Genomic DNA, 20,602 nt, shown 5'->3' with positions numbered 1-20,602 from the left:
CCCAATGTAGCCAAAAATAAATAAATATATTAAAAAAAGAAAGAAAGAAATTACCTTGTAGGGCTCTCCAAAAAGGGGAATCTTTTCAGAAAATGACTCCTTCTCTTGGTGAGCTTCCTGGTTGCGTCTTTCCTTCTCTCTAATTCGAAGCAGGTTTCTTTCTTCATTGTACAAGCTGCTTCAGATGCCACAAAAGAACAAAAACAAAGTTTATCAGTATCCAAGCTTTGCTGTGCATACGTACACATGTGAGGGAGGCAAGGAGAGCTCAAGAAGCCTCGACGACAAGGGAGCTGGTTTAAAGAAAGCCCAAGTCCCTCATCCCACTCCTAGATTAAGGCCTCCGTCAGCTGGCCGCGACCCTCCAGCTTCGGGTCCTGCTTCTGGAAAACTAAGCGTTTACTCTGGGCTACTGGCTTCATGGCTCAGGACTGACTCCAAATGGAAGAGTCTTTTATAGTCAGTGGTGGGACTGAGACAAGATTAATGATATTTTTACTTTCGCCTTGCAAAATACAGGGTAGAGGTGGACGCTTTTCATCTGAAGGAGTCAGCAGGATGTGAACTTTAAAAAGGCTGTTTTCCTGGATCAGTATTTTGTATTTTGGAAGATTAAAATCCAAAGGCTTACATAATTAAAAGATTACCAGGCACCCAAAACAGCATTTACTTTATTCTCAGCCTACTCTACTGGAAGAGTCTTGGCATGTAAACCTGAAAAGATAACTTTTATTTATCATTTCAAATGTCAAGGATGGGAAAATCCAATTTTAGATGTCAGCTCTACCTACTGAGAAACTATAATCTGATCGTACTACTTAAACCACATAAAAATGTATCCTAAATCATCAGCCCCGGCACCAAAGGGGTTAAAAATGCAACTACTGGCAAACAAATCACGAGGCTGGAAACCGGAAAGAGTGCAGTTTTAGCATGCAAACCAAAAGTGGGCTTGCCTTAGGTCAGCAACTCGGGCCACACCCTCCCAACCCTGACATGGGATATGTAAGAATAATGAAAATAAGAACTATTAAGACTTTTGTCCTCATAGACTTGCTTTAGAGTATCTACTGAATCTTTCCCCCCAACATTATGTGAATAAACCGGAAAATATTCAACTGTTTCTCCAAGGCTCTACATACCTTAGGAATTCTAGCCCTGATGTCAGACACCCTCCCCCACCCCTCTCCCGGCACCTAGGCCCTCTCAGAACTTCTCTGACTTCCTCTGACAAGAGCCTACTTACTGGTCTTCCTGCCTCCACATCTTGTCCCTCTAATTTAGCCTTCTCAAGGAGAGAAATCCAATCTAAGGCTCTGGTTCTCATGTCACCATCCGTATTTTAAAATAACCAGCGTTCAATGGCTCTTTGCTACTGCAGAATAAACTCTCAACCCTTGCTTTGGCATTAAAATTCCCCCATAATCTAGCACAGACCTACCCTAGAAATTACCTTGCTGTCTCCCTGCAGGCCTACCATATGCATTCTACCTAACAGTCATGTCCATTCCCCAAACACACCCGGTAAAGGGCAGCCTCTTGCTCTAATCCACCCCCACCCCAGAACCCCCTTTTACTGAAAGATAAGCATTCTTCCAGGACCAGTTTACCTACAAAACTCCCTCAAACCACCTCTGTACTTCAGTCACGCCAGACCACTCCCTGCTCCTCGGTGATATCCTGGACTTCGATGCTTTCACTCTAATCACACGAATTTCCTCTCCGTCTCTCTCAACCACATACTCCTATCCCCAATTTTCAGCTACCAGCGGAAGATCGGGAGTGATTCCAATTTCACCCACTCTAAAGGCTTTCTCAAATCCACCTGACTTAATATACTGATTGGTTCCCTCCCCTTCTCCCCTTTCACCTTGAATGTCAAGCCCATCATAATAGAACCTCTCATATTTTTCTGCCTCCTGGTGCTAAAGCATGGTACTTTGCATAGAAGCTAAACAGTAAATGTTTTTAAATTTAAAAACAGCCACTATGCTTACAGTATATCACCTGTAATTTTTAAATTTAACTCTGAAAGACACAGCGTGCAAAAAGAGTTTTTAAAAAATTATAATCATCTAAAAAATGAGTGTCTGCTATTTCCATAGCCCTTCAATCTACAGGTTGTGGGAAGCGGGGGTAGGGGGGGCCGCGGGTGCAGGAGGCTAAGCTACCCTGTTGAATTCACTGGGATGTAGTAAAGAATTATCTGCTTAGATCACCGTAGCAAAAACTTTTCCTAGATGATGGGTATCTTGATATCAGATTTTAAGAGAAGAGCAAAGTGAACATTTATGTTAGTCAACATACTAAAAACACTGAGGAAAAACTAAAACAGAAACTGGCTTATGAAGTCTTCTTTAAGAAGTCTGAATCTCACACATTTCAGACAGACTTATTTCTGGTTGACAGTAGCAAAATGGACCTGTTGATCACTCAAGAATTCCTTTCAATTGTTTTATGATTTTGGTAATTCTTTTTTTTTATTTAATTTATTTATTTTTGGCTGCGTTGGGTCTTCGTTCTGTGCGCGGGCTTTCTCTAGTTGCGGCGAGTGGGGGCTACTCTTCATTGCAGTGCACAGGCTTCTCATTGCACTGGCTTCTCTTGTGGAGCACGGGCTCTAGGCACGTGGGCTTCAGTAGTTGTGGCTCGCAAGCTCAGTAGGTGTCACTCACAGGCTCTAGAGCGCAGGCTCAGTAGTTGTGGCGCACAGGCTTATTTGCTCCACGGCATGTCTGATCCTCATGGACCAGGGCTCGAACATGCGTCCCCTGCACTGGTAGGTGGATTCTTAATCACTGCGTCACCAGGGAAGCCCCAATTTTGGTAATTCTTGTTGGCTCAAAACACACACACAGGGGCTTCCCTGGTGGCGCAGTGGTTGAGAGTCCACCTGCCGATGCAGGGGACACGGGTTCGTGCCCCGGTCCGCGAAGATCCCACATGCCGCGGAGCGGCTGGGCCCGTGAGCCATGGCCGCTGAGCCTGCGCGTCCGGAGCCTGTGCTCCGCAACGGGAGAGGCCACAACAATGAGAGGCCTGTGTACTGCAAAAAAAACAAAAACAAAAAACACACACACACACAATGTGTAACATTAACATCCAACCATGGGAACCAAAAAAGAGGGTTGATTAGGAAATAATTTTTTTCCTTCAAACTTGCTTCACAGCCACTTTGTTCGCAGGGAGGGGTAGGGCATGCAACTGTCCTCTAAGCAACTTGAACTCCCAAGCTTCTCTTTTCCAAAGCTACCTGGTACAGAGAGCCCACGCAGGGTGCACAAAGAAGGCGAAGCTGCTTTGCAAGGGTGTCTGCTCTGCTAGTCTCACCACAAAGGGAGTTCTCCCTTGTCTGTTTCTGCTGGTTATGTCAGTGGAGTTTCTATAGCTGGACTGCTTGTTGAATGTTCCCGGCCTATGGCTCTGCTTTAAGAGGCCGAGCTCTGCCCACTTCCGAGTAATCACTACCTTTGCCTCAGAAAGGGCACCCCAAATGGCAAAATTCTCAGTCCCAGACTGAAAAGCGAGCGTGTGTAACAGTAGCACCTCAACTATCAGGCTGCTTGGGGTCCTTGCTTAATTTTCCTGTCAACTGCACATACATTTAAGAAAAGCTACAGCGGTTTTAAAATTACTAAAGTATTTCTAAATCGATCAGCTCGGCTTTATCTCAACATCAGTTAGGCTTTAGCACACTTCTAGATTTTTATTCCAAAATAATCAAAGCTGCTACAAAAATAATGAGAAGAACCCAATTTTACAAAATTCCAAACACTGGCTTACTGCTTTGGGATTCAAAAATTGAGGCACAGGCCTCCTACCGGGCAGGAATTCTACTAGATTAAGGATTCCGCTTAATTAAAGGTCTGATTTCATTAGTTTAAAAAAAAAAAAAAGTTTTATTAAAAGCCACTCCCAGATTTCACTGGCAGACATACGTAATATTATACCAATTCTGAGATGAGCTTTGAGTGTATTTTTTTTCTTATTCATCATCGCCCTTCAACTGAGAAACCCAAAAATAGTGAGGTGAGGAAAAGATATCACAAGTGTCACTGGTAGGATGAGTTTTATGAGGCCTAAACTTGGCGAGAGAAACTCACTCTCACCCACACTGTCTGCTGGGCAACTCCTTCTTGGGTCTCACTCACCAAGGCCCCTGGGCAGGGCAGAAGGCGGCAGAAGAAACAGGAAGGGACCAGTCCAAGCCCCAGGATGATGACATAGGATAAGCTGTGAGCCCTCATTCTTCTAGGCTGTCTACCTTCTCCTTGCAACTAACAGGGCTTTGCCAGTCATACTGGGCAGCTTTCTGGTTTATTTGGCTTTTACTTATTATTAAGTTTACAATGGCTTAAGGAACGGTTTGTTACAAGTATCAGGCAAATTTTTTCATGAGCATTTTTTCTTGGTTCCATTTTGAAATCAGGGGAAGTTTACATTTTAAAAACATTAACACAATTAGTAGCATGGGTAAACCATTGTTCAGCCTCTTACACACCACTGTTGTTTTTAAACCAAGGTGCGAGCAAGGAGAGGGTGGATGGAAGAATTTTAAATGAGGGGACTTTAGGAAGCAGTAAATGTCCTACGAGATTCGTAAACTCTGTAATTACCTTTGAGTAATTACAAGTTGACAACCACTTCTCTTAATTGAAGGTGGCAGTTTTTCCTCTGGTATGAAGGGAAAAAAAAGCATTACTGCTCTCACAGGAGAACCTCACCCCAACATCAGGCTTGTCAGACTTTGTCACTGTTCACAGAGAGTGAGTTACAGTTGACCCTCCATGTCTGGAGATGTGGAACTCACAGACTTAGAAGGACCATACTAGGCCATTTCATATGAGGGACTTGAACATCCACGGGTTTTGATGTCAGCAGCAGTCCTGGAACCAGTCCCCTGCAGGTACCAAGGGACGACTGTACAAGTTCTCCTTCACTGATTTCTACACGGCTCTTTGCATTAGATAAGAGGTGCTCAAACTTCAGTGAGCATCGAAGCACCTGGAGGACTTGTTCAAACACAGATCACAGAGACCTGCCCCCAGGGTTTCTGATTCAATCTGATGTGGCACCTGATATTTGCATGTTAAACAAGTTTCTAGGTGGTTCTGAAGAGTACAAGAAAAGCACAGTCTTTGGGGGCTGTATGGATCGCTTTAGGCTTACCAAGAAACAATAGCAATTATGAGGGCACCAGAGTCAAGGACGGCCCCCACTTAGCACCTGTGAATCAGTGGGCACAGCTTTAGGCCAATCACATCAGCCTCCTATTTAATATTCACAACTACTCTGTGAGAGGGAGATGATTAATCTCGTTTCCCAGGTGAAAAAAAATAAGGCTCAGTGATTAACGTGCTGTTAAATGGGAGACCTGAAAATTCAAGTGCAAGCCGCCTGACACCAAAGCTTCCGTTCTGAGTCACAGTTCAGTGGCTAGTAAAGCTTTCAGGCTATATTAAATAGAACAAACAAAGAAGGCATGCTAAAATGTGCTAATTTACAATCAACTCATAATTGCTTATAATCCCTTAGTCTCAAAGAGGTACACATCGACAATTCAGGTACTATCCCTGCCCGCGGAGCATCTCAGAGTCATAAAACACATGTTCCCTTAAATGTATCCATACAGGTCTGTCCCTGCCGGACCCAACAGAGGGCCCTCTTAACTGGGGGTGGGGCGGGGGGGTGGGAGGGGCATGACAGCATGAAGTTGCTCTTCAAATTATAGAAACTGTGCCACAATTCTTATGTTAGAGCCTTTTTTAAGTTTACAGATTTAAGGTCACTGACCCCAAAATAACCTCTGGATTCACAAGTCATCTCTAATGTGCTAAGGGGCTCTTCACCTTAATTTCTTTCAAGAACAGGCTATAAATAAACTTGCACTAAAGTAGCCATTATATGCCCGATACTGGGCTCCACTCCCATTAACTTCTGGCTGGCTGACCTAGGCCATGTTCCTAGGGCCTCAGTGCCAGCTTTCTGGTCAGCCCAGGAGTCCCCACCTGGGGGAGGGGAGGGGTGGACAAGTCACATGGTGCTGTGAAGCAGCTGGCTGCATTCAAAAACAAGTCCACGTGCTGACGTGTCCCCCGCCCCAGGGAGGGGGGCGGGTGCAAATTCAGACCACCCAGCAGACATCCATGAGTTCCACCAAAAGTGTGCAAAAATATTTTTAGATAGGGAATAACTTTACTTCGCAGTAGGCAGGTTCTTGCTTTTGGATCATATACTACTGTCCACCATCTGCAAGTTTCAACACCGATGCCTTGGAAAGATTTCTGCAAAACACATCAAACCACCTCCTCTACCACATTTTTTTTTTTTTTTATTAAGTGAACTAGAAAGACCGATGGGGGAAACCACAGGCTTCAATTTCCAGTGCCTGGTGAGAGAGAGCGGTGACATATGAGACTCACAAGCCATTACTAAGGTGGGCTGCGCCACAGATGTTTTCACTGACAGAATTCCACCACTGTCCATCAGCATCACGGGAGCCTGAACAAAGCTTAGAAAGCTAAAACCTGCCAGGGTGCGCTCGCTTTCAGAGAGGTGGTGAAACTCCTGAGGAATTCAGAGCTGCCCAGTCAGCCCCTGAATGCAGTCGTCTGGTCAACCCCATGCTGGGGCCTGTCAGGGCACATGTACTCCCACTTTTCAAATGCTTCTCCTTGGGGGTATGGGCCCATGCATTAGAGCACTGAGATAAAATGAAGAAATCACAGCTCTGTAAGGATTAGTGAGAGTGACCCCCCTTTTTCTCTTTCCCCTGCACCAGAAAAGGAAAGAGCCTATGTGGAAGGAGGGGAAGGAAGGCCCACGTTGGGCTTGGGATGCGGGGTCGGGTGGGGAGGCGTGCTGGCTCTGCTATCATCTGGCTGTAAGCACCTTCCCCAGGCTGAGCCCAAGGGCCCTGCTGCTAATCTAGGTTAGTCATGCAGGATCCCCGAATGCCACCAGGCGCTTCCATGGCAACTCAGCCCACAGGGCAGGCTGTGCACAGCTGACTACCCATTTATCACCCTTGACTGGTCCCTTTGCACAGACCTTCCTCTGATGGATGTGACCGACTCAAGTTTAAAAGTTAAATTCTCTCTCGGAGGATAGAGTGCAATTTCTCCTGTGTATTCATTTTCATGGACATGGAAGAGGCATTTGGCGGGAAGGACAGGGTAAATCCTGAAATCGACAGGGTGCATTAATTCTCGAAAAGAACGAGTCTTTTCACTGTTTTAGCAGCACTATGCCATTCTGGTTTGAACGTACAAAGGATAGAGCAAAACATAAAACTCATAAGTCTGTTCACAAAAGGTAGGCAACTCAGGATTAGAGAGTGGAGACATACATCACAAAGTGACAGAGGCAAAAGGACAGCAGGCTTGGGTGATTACTCGTCGCGCAAGTGACTTTTTTAGTTTGGAAGCCACCCCTGTTGACTTTTTTTTTTTTTTGCGGTACGCGGGCCTCTCACTGTTGTGGCCTCTCCCATTGCGGAGCACAGGCTCCGGACGCACAGGCACAGCGGCCATGGCTCACGGGCCCAGCTGCTCCGCGGCATGTGGGATCTTCCCGGACCGGGGCATGAACCCGTGTTCCCTGCATCGGCAGGCGGACTCTCAACCACTGCGCCACCAGGGAAGCCCCTGTTGACTTTTTAAGTCCATCTTCTGGCCTTTGTTTCCATGCCCTCTACTCCTACAATCCGGGGATCAGAGAACATTTTGCACGTTGGCTTTATGAAAAAATGTCCAACTTTTTTTTGTCATTAAACCGTATCACTCATAAATGCATTTTAAAATGAGAAATCAAAGTGGCTCCATGTTTGAAGGCAGAAGAAATGTTGCTTCAAAGAATGGAAAATGTTTTCGTCTCCCGCTCTGTGCACGTGAAAGAATTCACAACCGGCTTTCTCATGATAAAAATCACTCAGCTAAGTCTTTCAAGGATATCACCTTCATTACCTGCCCCACCACTTAACACACACAATAAATAAAAAGAAAACATCACTTAATCCTAAAACAAAATCTGATATGATATAAAAAATAAACACCAGCCAAAGCGAAATGACAAAATAGCAGTATGTCACAGGTGTTTTCCTGGAGGAGCTCCTAAAGGATCATCTCTAACAGCTCTCTCTGCTACTCACTTCTGCTTGCCACAAAATGCTCAGCCTCATTAAAATACCAGAAGAGTTGTGACTCCATTTTGCAAAATTCAATCAACCTTTAAGATACTTCATATACCTTAAAGGCATACTATGAGTTTTAAATTGAAACAGCCTCTACCTGGGCAAGCTTGGAGGGAAAAAAGTGAGTCACTTCACTTTTAACGAGAGACATGCTAATTTACTTTTCAAAATGAATCTGCCAGGTCCTCTGCAGGCATATTAATGTGGAGCAAAGGTCTGAAAGGATATACTTTTCAAAAATCTATCAAGAAGGAGCACCAGATCAGGGTGGAGGGAGTAGGTGGTAGTCTGGTGGTTTAGGGAGTTTCTTGCTTTAAAATTCTGTTTTAATGTGCTTTTCACAAGGAAGTATTCATTCATTATTTGTGTAGTTAACTGTTCTAATTAAAACCAAAAGAAATAGCCTCATATCCATATAACAGTATCAAGATCAGGGGTAAAGAAATATTGGGGTGTTGCTCATTTTGGCATTAGAACCTCTGAAAATTGATTTCGGACCCTGAACTCAGTCTTAGATCGTTGCTAAATAATAATTATAGACCCACCTTCATAAAACTGCATTAAAGACTATGTTCCAAAGTTCAAACACCAGCAGCTGCTATTTTTTAATTGGAGTAGTCTCACTATAACCCATTTTGTTCTTCTTAATAAATCACATAGGGAATTCCCTGGCAGTCCAGTGGTTAGGGCTCCCCGCTTTCACTGCTGATAGCCTGGGTTCAATCCCTGGTCGGGGAACTAAGATCCATCCCTCAAGCCTCGTGGCGAGGCCAAAAAATAAAAAAACAAAAATAATTTTTCTAATCATATAAATATATTTTGAGGGGCATTTTTTGCCCTATAGATGGAAAAGCAAAAGAACTTGTCTTCTCACTACTTGGTCTTAGAGGGGGCATGGGGGAAAGGGTGTGGGTGGGGATACACAGCCCCAACAAAAGTGGGATGAGGGGGAAGGAGACGAATGAGCTAATGCATTCCCATGTGCAGTACCCCAAGTCCCATACCTTCCAAACACATTTTAAAAAACAGAAAACGAGGGGCTTCCCTGGTGGCGCAGTGGTTGAGAGTCCGCCTGCCGATGCAGGGGACACGGGTTCGTGCCCTGGTCCGGGAAGATCCCACATGCCGTGGAGCAGCTAGGCCCGTGAGCCATGGCTGCTGAGCCTGCGCGTCTGGAGCCTGTGCTCCGCAATGGGAGAGGCCACAACAGTGAGAGGTCCGCGTACCGCAAAAAAAAAAAAAAAAAAAAAAAAAAAAACAACAACAGAAAACTAGTACTGACGGAGGAAGGCCATCACGCCAATGACAATTACACAAACCACACCAGGGAGAAGAAATCACTCCCACTCTCAAAGGTTTTGACGATGCACATAGCTGGCAGTTAATAAAGTGTTTGTTTTTAATGTTACTTGAAATGAGAACGTCTTATTGTTACTGACAAATTCCAGAAAACTTAGTCTCTGAGAAGGGTTCCCTAAAATGCTGACAGTGCTCACCTGCAGTTAACTGAAAGGACAAAGAAGTTACTCACCACAGTGAAAACAGGATCACTAGAGATAAATCTGCCCCCTGACTAGTTATTTACATCTCCCCCTTTAGTTATAAAGACCCCTGATGATCACAGCCACCTCGCCTCTGACGGCCTGCTGGTTGGCAGTGCCCATTTGGCACCCATCAGAAACACGGGTAGGAGCTGTCGGCTCTTCCTGCAAGTCTGGTCTGTACTAGGATCAACCAGAGCTCTGGCCTCATTCCCAGGCCATTCTTCTTGCACACTCAACTGACCATGAAGGACCACATCACATACCTATAAAATAATGAGGCTGGTGAAAGTCTGTATCATTACAGGCACAAATTAAAAGAATGCTGCGGTCACAAACTAGGAAAGAATGTAGACAAGCAAGCTTAAAGTTTTGTTTGCTTGTTTTAATGCTTGCCTCATTTAATTCATACTCAACTTTTAAAAAATGTTTGGAGCATTAAATCAATTAAGCATCCAAAATTCAAATGAAGTGTTGTGTGGACTTCCTCACTTCTCATCCTGGGCTATTCGCTCCACAAAGCTGCCTCTTTCTAAAAATCATGAATCTGATCTTGTTATTCACCCATTTGATAAGGCTTCCTGCTGCCTACAGGATTAAAGCTGAGGGGTAGGTGTGCCAAGCAACCCTTCACCACCTGGCTTCCACTTACCCCTCAACCCTTCTGGACACAAACCCTTTTCCGCCCACTCCCTCACCTCTCAACCCTCTGAACACAAGGAACTGGGAGAAAGCACAGCCCTCCTCTCTCTGCTAGTTCCCTGATGAACTCCTAAATTGACTTTCAAAGCCGTCCAAATCATCACTGCCTCTGGCCTCGACCTCCACTCTCACCTTCCATCTCCTGTTGTGAATGATTTCTTTCTCTGGAATACCTCTGTTCTTGCCAATCTGCCCACGTTTACATTTACAAAAACAAGATGAACTGTATACGTGCCTACAGATTTCCCTGGTTAGACTGTGAGCTCCTTAAGGACAAGGACTATTCCTGAGAGCTTAGCAAATAGTGATGCTTATTTAATACACGTCTTTGACTAAAACGATTATATTCCTGCATTACTCAATTGCAAACAATCCAGAACTCTGCAGAATTCTGCCAGTCTTATTTATTATTTGATGACAAAATATGATTCACTGTCTGATACCTAAAACCGATTTTACCGGACTGTTGTACCCATCAAATGACTCAAACCTAGAAGGAAGCTGACATCATTCTTTCCTAGGTCGGCCATGAAAGCTGCCTCAGCTAACGCCGCATGTTTATCAGTTAAAGTTACAGGTTTTATTCTTCAATTAGTCATAAAAGCATACTACACCAAAGGAAAAAAAAAAGTTTGGGTAACATTTATAGCAAATACACATTTAATTTTAAATCAACAAGATTCAGAACAATATTAATAAGCTGTCTCTAGGAGTAAAACTTCAGCAACAAAACTCCCACAATGAAAAATCTCTCTGTGCAGCTGTAAATGCATCGTGGGAAAAACAAAGAAAATACAAGATCTAGAGAAATAATTTTAAAATGCAAATCAGATTATGTGGCTCCTTGCACTGCTGAAAGCCCCCTCTATAGGTTGCCCTTAGCATTCAAGACTAAAATCCAGAAGCCTGGCCTGGAAGGCTCCGTCCCCACTTCTCCGTCCCCACTTCCTTTCAACTGCTATCTCCCAGATCTATTCCCCTCCCCATGCCCTTCCTCAACTACTAGCCACACTGGCCTTTCCATGCCTGGAATAGGTCGAGCTGTGCGTTGCTGATCCCTGTCTGGATGCTGGGTCCTAGAGCTGAGGACCATGTTGTCACTAATATCTCTGGTAATTACCAGCTCCTCATCCAGGTCCCACACCTAAATGGCTACCCTCCCTCCCCAGCAGGAGCTCTCTAGCACTTCACCCTGCTTTGTCTGTTTTTATCAGTAAAATTGTCTTGTCTGTTCATTTATCTGTTTAACTATGTCTGGCGCCGCCCCCCACCTCCATGAAGCATGTGCAGAAGGTCAGTCACCTTTTCTCGCCTGTGCCTCACTATGTACCCAGCTCTATCCCATTAAGCTAAATGAATATTGGCTGAATGGATGGAATTCTGCATACAGATGCAAAGACAGTAGTGGTTCTTTCTTCTTTTTTTTTTTTTTTAAAGAAAATCATACAACTTGAAGTTAACAGAAGCATTTTCAAAAGACAGTCGTTATTTAAAAACTAGGCAGTTATGGACAGAATCCTCTAAATGACTAATACATCAAAATTTCAAGTACCATATAGAAAGCAAGAGAAAAACAAATCATTTCCAAATTCATCTTGTGTCTCATGAGACTGCTAAAATGTCCCTAAAGGGATTTAAAAAAGCAACTCTTCTCTCAAATTATTTGCGAGCAAGTTTTTTGTTGTTTTTGTTTGTTTTTTGTTCTTTTAAAGAGGAGACTAATTCTACAGTCATAAGAGATCAAACATACTAAGTGGATATTTTTTGTCACTTAACAGCTTTAGCACCAGATAATTCCCAACACACACCAAATTAAACAAATTACATTCTATAGAACAGCTTGGAAAACTGTACAGGATTTACCATTCCAAAGGAAGAGTCCCTCCCAATGACTGAACTTCTAACACACATTCCAGAAAACCAATTGCACCACATACGATAAGAAGAACTGTTTGAAACTGGGCCAAAGTACCAAATACAGCTTCAGCCAGAACAAATGCTCAGCCTTTAGACTTGCTAACCAACAGCAAAAAGCAACAGGAAAAGGCTTACACTTGGAAAATGAAAGGAAAAGCAATGTCTGTGTATTGATAAGAACAGTGGGGAACAATGGGATAATAAGGAAACCGGCAAGATGCAATTTATTGCTCTAAAGAAGAAAATATTAAGAAACACTTATTCTTTCAATGGGTACACAGAGATCCAATACAGTTTTCGGTTACTGAACAAACCCCCCAAAATTGTAGGGCTCTTCCTCCATCCATTTAAGGAAGCTCATTCCATAAAAGGAGAGGGTATCTAAAAACTAAATTTAACGATTCTCCACTCCCCAATCAACACATGACTGTTAGTAGTAGAAATCACTGCCAATTATATTTTAAACCTAGTTAAACAGACTGCTGTGGACACACATATGAAGAGAGAAACTTTCTAAGACTGAAAAAGTTTCCAGGCTCTAACAATCACATGGAATAAAGCCACATGAATATTTAATCTTACTTGCATATTACACAAAACAGACGATGAAAATGTAAGAAAATGTCCTGTAAGTGTTTTTACAGAACCATCGGCACTTTTTTTTCCCTTTACCTCTTGACTTACAGTTCTCTCTTCTTTTGGTTAACTGCACATGCCACACTTGTTTTCACAGAAAGAAAGCTTAATGTCATAAAAACTAGAGGCAGTCTCATTATCTATTCCATTTCATTCCACAGACATTTCAAGTAGGAAGAACAGGGAGATTATTATAGGAGAAGAAAGCTGGAAACATGTATTGGTATTTTATATGGCAACAAGCAACAATGTCATGTTTCTAAATATTCTCATTTTCATCCTAACCCCAGCTCACCTCCTACCACCCACTATAACTGGCATCGCCTTAATGCTAAACAGTAAGTCATTGTTTTTCTGGAGAAGTCTCCCTTCATTTTGACCTCTGCTAAGCAGTGTTATGAGCCTTCCAAAGCTTGTCAGGATTCTCTCGGCTGGATTTTGGCCCAGCCAGGAACATTTATATGCAGACTAGATCATCTTTTCCCCATCACTGCCAACAGGCAGCTCACTTGCATAAAACAAAGGGTACTTATCAAACTTAATAAAGCATCCCTCCACCTTCTTCAGTGCTAGTAAATGAGAATCTGAGAGCTCAATTATTTAAAAAAGAAAAGAAGTCCACTTCAGGATTTTGAGAGATTATGTCCTTTACAATGCTTAAACATTTTCATTTTTAACTCTTTCTTTGAAAAGCTGAGGCTAATATATCCATTGTAAGGAAATGATAAGCAAACATTCAAAATTACCAATACACTGATAACATATTAAACAAGGCCTCTGATTATAAAATATTTCCTCCAAACAAAATTGCGTTTAAAATATTATTTATGCCACTTAAAGTTATTTAAGAGCACGAATGCACTTATCTATCTATGGTTTTCGGTAGCCAGACTCAAGATCTTAATCCTCACAGAACGGTAACAGAAGACCTATTTGTTTCCAGTAAATATTGATTTTTATGTGCTAGACCTAGGGACAAAAGAACTAAGGAGGCCACAATCTAGCGGGAGAAATGCAAAAGCAGGGAACCACTAAGAGTGATTGTACAGGTTGGTTACAAGCGCTAAAGAATAGGGGAGAAAAACACCAAGTCTAAATGGAGGGGCCTTAGATGATTGTAATTAAGAGCAGTGACATCTGAGCTTGAAGGATGAGAAGTCTGGAAGGGGAGATGGGACCCCCATATCCCCGCTGAGAAAGGGATCACTGGCCATGGGGTGTTTGCACACATCTCACCTCGTTCCCCAACGCCAAATTTCTCATAGGAAGGGTCCAAAGAACTCTGGGTTATTTGTGGGGATGACAGTTTTTTGCAGTCATCCTCTCCGCTGGGCTGGCCTAGGCCTCAATGATCTTTCTTGTGGCAACAATCCCCTCATATGGCCTGTGGGCTTTCCTCGGCCTGAAACAATGATCTCAAATAGGGTGCACCCCAAAAACTGTCAATTTTAGGCAATGAACAGAGTGGGGATGTCAAAGTTTAGAATGCAAATGGACTTAACTGTGGCCACAGATGATCACAAAAGCAAAACTGATCACTCCTCCTACACCCTCTTTCCTCCTCGCCGCCCCAAAGAGCGCAGTCCTAGCACCCACAAGGTACCAGCCCCCGTTACAAAGCCTTGCTGCACAGAGTCTGGCCTGACTTCTTAATTCAAATGATTTTACACTCTTTTCAAGACCTCCAATGTATCATTCTGTTTACTGAGCCAACAGTCACAATCCCAGGACTGAAAAAGTTCAGTAGTAAATTTAAAAGAAACATTTAGGGCTTCCCTGGTGGCACAGTGGTTAAGAATCCACCTGCTAATGCAGAGGACACGGGTTCGAGCCCTGGTCTGGGAGGATCCCACATGCCGCGGAGCAACTAAGCCCGTGAGCCACAACTACTGAGCCTGCGCGTCTGGAGCCTGTGCTCCGCAACAAGGGAGGCCGCGACAGTGAGAGGCCGGCGTACCGCGATGATGAGTGGCCCCCGCTCGCCGCAACTAGAGAAAGCCCTCGCACAGAAACGAAGACCCAACACAGCCAAAAATCAATAAACAAACAAACAACAAAAAAAAGTGCACGGATTGGACTTTAAAAAAAAAAAAAAAGAGGGCCTCCCTGGTGGCGCAGTGGTTGAGAGTCCGCCTGCCGATGCAGGGGATACGGGTTCGTGCCCCGGTCTGGGAGGATCCCATATGCCGCGGAGCGGCTGGGCCCGTGAGCCATGGCCGCTGAGCCTGCGCGTCCGGAGCCTGTGCTCCGCAACGGGAGAGGCCACAACAGTGAGAGGCCCGCGTACCGCAAAAAGAAAAAAAAAAAAAAAAGAAAGAAACATTTAATTGAACATCCCTACCCCAAACTGTTCCTTAGTTTCCTGACATGATTAGCCCAGAAATTTCAGAGTGGCGAGTAAAATGAAAGGAGAACAAGGCTACCAGTGGCAAAGGGGTGTGGGGTTTTTTTTTTTTTTTAACAGTCCTATTTGACATAACATTAACCAATGCTTTAATCCCAACTTATAAACGTACAGTGAACAGTTAGCAGAAACCAAAAAAATGGACTAGACTAGGGGTTGGCAAACTATGGCCTGTGGGCCAAATCTGGCCCAGCTGCCTGTTTTTGTAAACATTTACTGGAACGCCGCCCACTGGTGTACATACTGTCTATAGCTGCCGCAGTCCTGGAACAGCAGAGGTGAGGGAGGAGCTGCAAAGTTGAGTAGTGGCAGCAAAGAATGCATGAGCAGTAAAGCCTAGAATGTTTGCCATCTGCCCCTTTACAGACAAGGTTTGTCAACCCCTGAATTATTAAACAAGAAAAACAAAGGATGAATTTTAAAGTTCATTTTGGAGTGTTTCATTTAAAGGATTACTTCTGAAGTAATTTCTTCTGGAATATACAAGTCTTTCAGTTAACACCAAATGTCTCTCTCACCAGCTTACTTGCCTTGAGGGGAAAGATGGGAAATCTCCACTTTTATCTCTGAATTATCTAATTTTAGTGCCTTACTCCCTTATTCCAAAAGGTTAGCATAATGTAGTGTGTGGTGAGAAGCGTCCCAAGGGGGCCGCCTGCAGATTCCAGTGCTGCGCATTCTACGATGTTACCCGCTATCTCCAGGGCTCAGCTTCCCCATCTCCAATACCTTGCCTGGACTAACAGTCAACAGCCTCAAAAGGGTGGCAAAACAGAATGTGTTGGTGGAAGTTCGGGAGCTGTAGGAGGCATAAAAACCATGCCAGTCACTGGTTCCAGCTGCATCTTCAATGGAATAATGGCCTTCACACTACAATTCTTTAATTTTAGGATGAAATAAATGGACAAGGACAGGATGTGAGAGAGATGGCAGAGCACAAGAAAACATCAGGAGAAGCTCTGGGATTAAAAACTCCCAAGGCACAGTGAGTCCAGCCAACTTCCCTGAGCTATCTACTCCAGCAGGCGGGTGTGGTTTTTGGAAAATATGAAGAATTAAGCCAGTGGCTGCTATTAAAGGTCAGAACTTACTGTTCCTCAAATGTCCTGGTTCTTTAGAAGTCTGCTGGGAGACTGCACGACTAGATTTGAGTACCTTTATTTAAATAAAAGGACATCTGTTAGGTTGACAGCCTTGATGAAATTAAACTGAGATCTTCAAATGAAGGAAGAGTGAACATCTTGTTTGATGTCTTATTCCTTTGAATTTAAACCCTCTTAGGGGATCTCCCACTAATTAAGGCTGCTATACCCACTCTGCCCTCAGGCGGATGTTGCTTCCCATACAACTCTGGGCCAATCATAGATTCAACTATTCCCTTACAATGAAATAGCTGAAAAACGACGGGAACATTCACATTAGACTTTACCAAAATCTGGAGGATAACAGAACAGAAATAAGCAGGTAACATGCAACCAGATCATTTGATTGACAAATTACAACTTGTCTCACTTCAGCTTGGGGTCCCTGGTTATCTGCAGATCCGCTGCCAGGGAAGATATGCCATCATCCCGAGACTTCTCTCATCCTGCCCAAGAGGGAGGCTCTGAGAGCCCGGGGCCCACCCATGAAGGATGAGGGACATCAATTAAGTCCACCTCTTTCAGGAGAGCCCCTGCCTCGATACCGGTGACTTCCACAGCGTAACCCTGGAAGAACACAACCCAATCATCCTAGCATCCCTCTAACATATGCATTTTTTTGTTTGTTTTTTGTTTTTTGGCCGCACTGCACAGCTCACAGGATCTCAGTTCCCCGAACAAGGATTGAACCCGGGCCCTTGGCAGGGAAAGCACGGACCACTGGACCACCATGAAATTCCCAAACACACTCTTAAAGTAACAGGGGGTAGTTTAGTTACACTCTTTCACAGGCATTTTACTGTTACCCCAAAATAGGGATGTCTAAAAGAATGGACAGGGTCTTTACTCCTCACAAGGTGTCTTCACTCCTCACAAGGTGTCTTCACTTGGGAGAAGGGCTAAAGCCACACAAAAAAGTTTTTTTTAATAATTTTGGAGTCAGACTAAATGTTCAAAGCACTCTGTAAAGAAGGATTTGCTTATTTTTAGGAAAGCAGTCACCATATCCCTAGTCACAGACACAGAAGAAATTTTAGTTTGTAACAATCATGGGAAAAGTCATTTTTAAAACAATACTCAATATATCTTAGAAGGGTCGAAAATCCCAGAAACTCAATAAAGCAATCCAAGAGAATTCTTAGTAAGAGAAACCTAGGTAAAGAAAAACGTACCTTATCCAAAGGTTTTGGTCTGAGACCTCAAGAAACTACCTAAATAATCTACAAAACGAGATATTATCAAGGACATACAACTCATGTTATAATTTAAAAAAACAAAAAAAAAACAAAAAAAAAAACCAGGGGCTTCCCTGGTGGCGCAGTGGTTAGGAGTCAGCCCGCCGATGCAGGGGACGCGGGTTCGTGCCCCGGTCTGGGAGGATCCCACGTGCCGCGGAACGGCTGGGCCCGTGAGCCATGGCCGCTGAGCCTGCGCGTCTTGGAGCCTGTGCTCCGCGATGGGAGAGGCCCCAACAGTGAGAGGTCCACGTACCGCAAAAAAAAAAAAAAAAAAAGGAATGACACCCTGAAAGGAGGAAAAATAAAACAAAAATGTGTCTATTTACTCATCTTCTAATCATCTTCCCACATTCACACCAAAAAATGACCCTAAGACTAGTTCTGTAACTTAATAGGGGTTTGGGTTACACAGATGTATGCATTGTCAAAACACAGCAGCCCACTTAAGATTTGTACATTTTGTGGCATGTAAATTTTATGGCCGAAAGGAAAAAAGAAAACCCTGTATATAAATACTTAACTTTAGTTAATTACATACAAGCTGAAGTATTTAGGAGAAAGTACACTGATATCTGCAACTGACATAAAAAGCACAAAAGACAAGATTACTGGATGGATACATGTAGCAAGGAAAAGATGAACAGCCATATGGTAATGCAAGTATAGTAAAGTGTTAATAATATAATCTGGCGATGAGGCTTTTCCCTGTGGAATTCTTTCAACTTTTCTATTTGAAAATGTTCCTATTACAGTATTAAGGAAAACCACCACAAGAATAAATTAGTAAATATGGTAGGATCTGAAAGGCTGCCACATGCTGGGAGCTTCCACATCTTTCATCAGACACATTCAGAAAATTCTGGTGCAACCTGAAGTTTTATCAGAAAGGAATACCTGGGAAGCATATGGTCATCTATCAAATAGCACAGTGGACTTTGCAAGGAAAGGAACTAAAGAGAGGTCCTGAACTTGTGAGACACATTGCATTTGCTGTGAGCAGAACTGAAACAGCCTGGGTGTCTGCGTGCATGCTGCTTGAGTGCTATCTGTGCAAGCACGCTGAGCAAAACCTTACCTCACTGCTTCAAAATCATTCTCTGGCTTCTGCTTTTTGCTCTACTGAGAAACTACAAGTGATCCAGCAGAGATACATACACACATTTGTAGGAGTGAGTTTCGGGCTCCCATCTGCAAAGCTTTCAGGTCAATCTCCCTAGCAACCACCGAGAAGACAATTCACCTTTCCTGCCTCCCTCCCCCAATCTTCAACTTTTAAAAAAAACTGTTGCTGTTCCCTATTTGCGAACTAGGTTGTTTGTGAGGTTTTGGAAAATTAATCTTCTTTGATTCCTGTCCTATTTCTTCATGTACTGATTCAGTGCCTAGAAAGGAACAACCAGAATCACATTTCCTTCTTTATATTTCAGAGTGTTTTTCTTGCAAGTCCTTCCCTACAAAATTACCAGGCCAGAAAGCTTTGGGCTTTAAGGAGGGCCTGATTCTATGGTTTTATTTTCCCTAGTTTGAGTTACATCTGATATCTAAACTACAAAAGGCCCGGATTCTAGAAACGCATTTGACACAAGTAAATCTGTAATACAATAGGTGGTCACCTTATACCTACCAATCTCCCTTTCTGTATATTTTTTCCCTCAAATTAGTTCAAAATGCTACTGCAATCAACCTCGTCCCTGCCAGATATATTGAGGCTCAAGTCACTCAGAATTCTTTCCTTGCTCCTTTGAAAGGCTCACCTTAGTTCTCTGTTAACTCACCCTCGGCACCTCTGACCCCTCTACCACCTTCCGCTACAGCAACCAGACTCAAGGTCTCCAAATGGAGACTGCCGTTGGTCAGCCTCCTACCACGGCTTCGTTGAATTTGGGGGAAGGCAGAGAGGACGCTGAGCAATACAGGACAGGACCGAACACTCTGGTTACTGGCATAGTAAGCTGGTTAAGAGCATGGTCTCTGGAGTTAGTGAGGGTTCAAACTGGGTTCTGCCACTTCCTAGCTGTGATCATTTGGGCAAGTCATCTAATCTCTCCGAGTCTCAGTTACATCCGCTGTTAAAAGGGGCGGTGCTCATGACAGTACCAATTCCCTAAGATTCACATGAGGATTAAGTGAGCTAATGACCGCTAAAGTGCACGGTAAACAGAGAGCACTCAACTGGCTAAGAAAGAAGCCTGAAAATGCCCCGCAGATGTACCTCCAGCCCTAAAAAGAATACTGTGCTCTTTATCGACCCACTGGGGATCGATACTTCCCTAAGTCGCAACTTGTATCCATCCAAGTCCTCGCCTGTGCCATGGCCCCCCTGCTTCAACAAATCCTTTCCTCTCCACACTCAGAGGTGCTTCTTCCATTTTCTGAATTTCTATGCGAAGTCTGACCACTTCTCCCTTTTCTACAGGGCAGTGTGATCCACACGGTACCTAGCGGTGCCTTGCGCACTATGTCCCAAACATGGCCGAATAACTCACATTTGGGGCCAGCACCGACTGAGCTGGAGTCTGATGACAATGCACAGGTGCTCACTGAAGCACAAATATCCCCAGGCCTATGAACTAGGGGGGCCCTGCAGAGAAGGGGTCCTCAACCATGGCACTACTGACCCTCTAAGCCTAATCATTCTTCATTGTGGGGACTGTCCTGTGTCCTGTCCTATCTTAGAGGACGGTAGCACACCCTCCTCCCTGCTGTGACAATTAAATATACCAGAAATGCCAAATATCCCTGCGGGCGGGGGTGGGAAAATACCCTCAATACCCTCCTCCTCCTTTCCCTTCCTCCCCCGTGTTGAGAGCCACTACAGTAGAGAATGAGAA

The 20,602-nt window shown here is 43.9% G+C and overlaps 1 protein-coding gene across 5 annotated transcripts in view; it reads right to left on the bottom strand.

Moving 5' to 3' along the window:
• Nucleotides 1-20,602, bottom strand: part of AFF1 (ALF transcription elongation factor 1) — a 214,675-nt gene that overhangs the window by 94,808 nt on the left and 99,265 nt on the right. For 3 of the 5 annotated variants that reach the window (XM_060114316.1, XM_060114326.1, XM_060114343.1), the window contains one exon: nt 55-175. In XM_060114316.1, the coding sequence (XP_059970299.1) occupies nt 55-175 (121 nt within the window). Of the gene's footprint in view, nt 1-54; nt 179-20,602 lie in introns of those variants that run through there. The other 2 variants (XM_060114334.1, XM_060114352.1) reach the window with 2 other exon arrangements.

This window comes from Mesoplodon densirostris, chromosome 1 (assembly GCF_025265405.1).
Source record: "Mesoplodon densirostris isolate mMesDen1 chromosome 1, mMesDen1 primary haplotype, whole genome shotgun sequence".
In the NCBI taxonomy this organism is placed as follows: domain Eukaryota; kingdom Metazoa; phylum Chordata; class Mammalia; order Artiodactyla; family Ziphiidae; genus Mesoplodon; species Mesoplodon densirostris.
The sequence above is the reverse complement of the archived record's forward strand: the minus strand, read 5'-3'. Positions and strand labels throughout refer to the sequence as shown.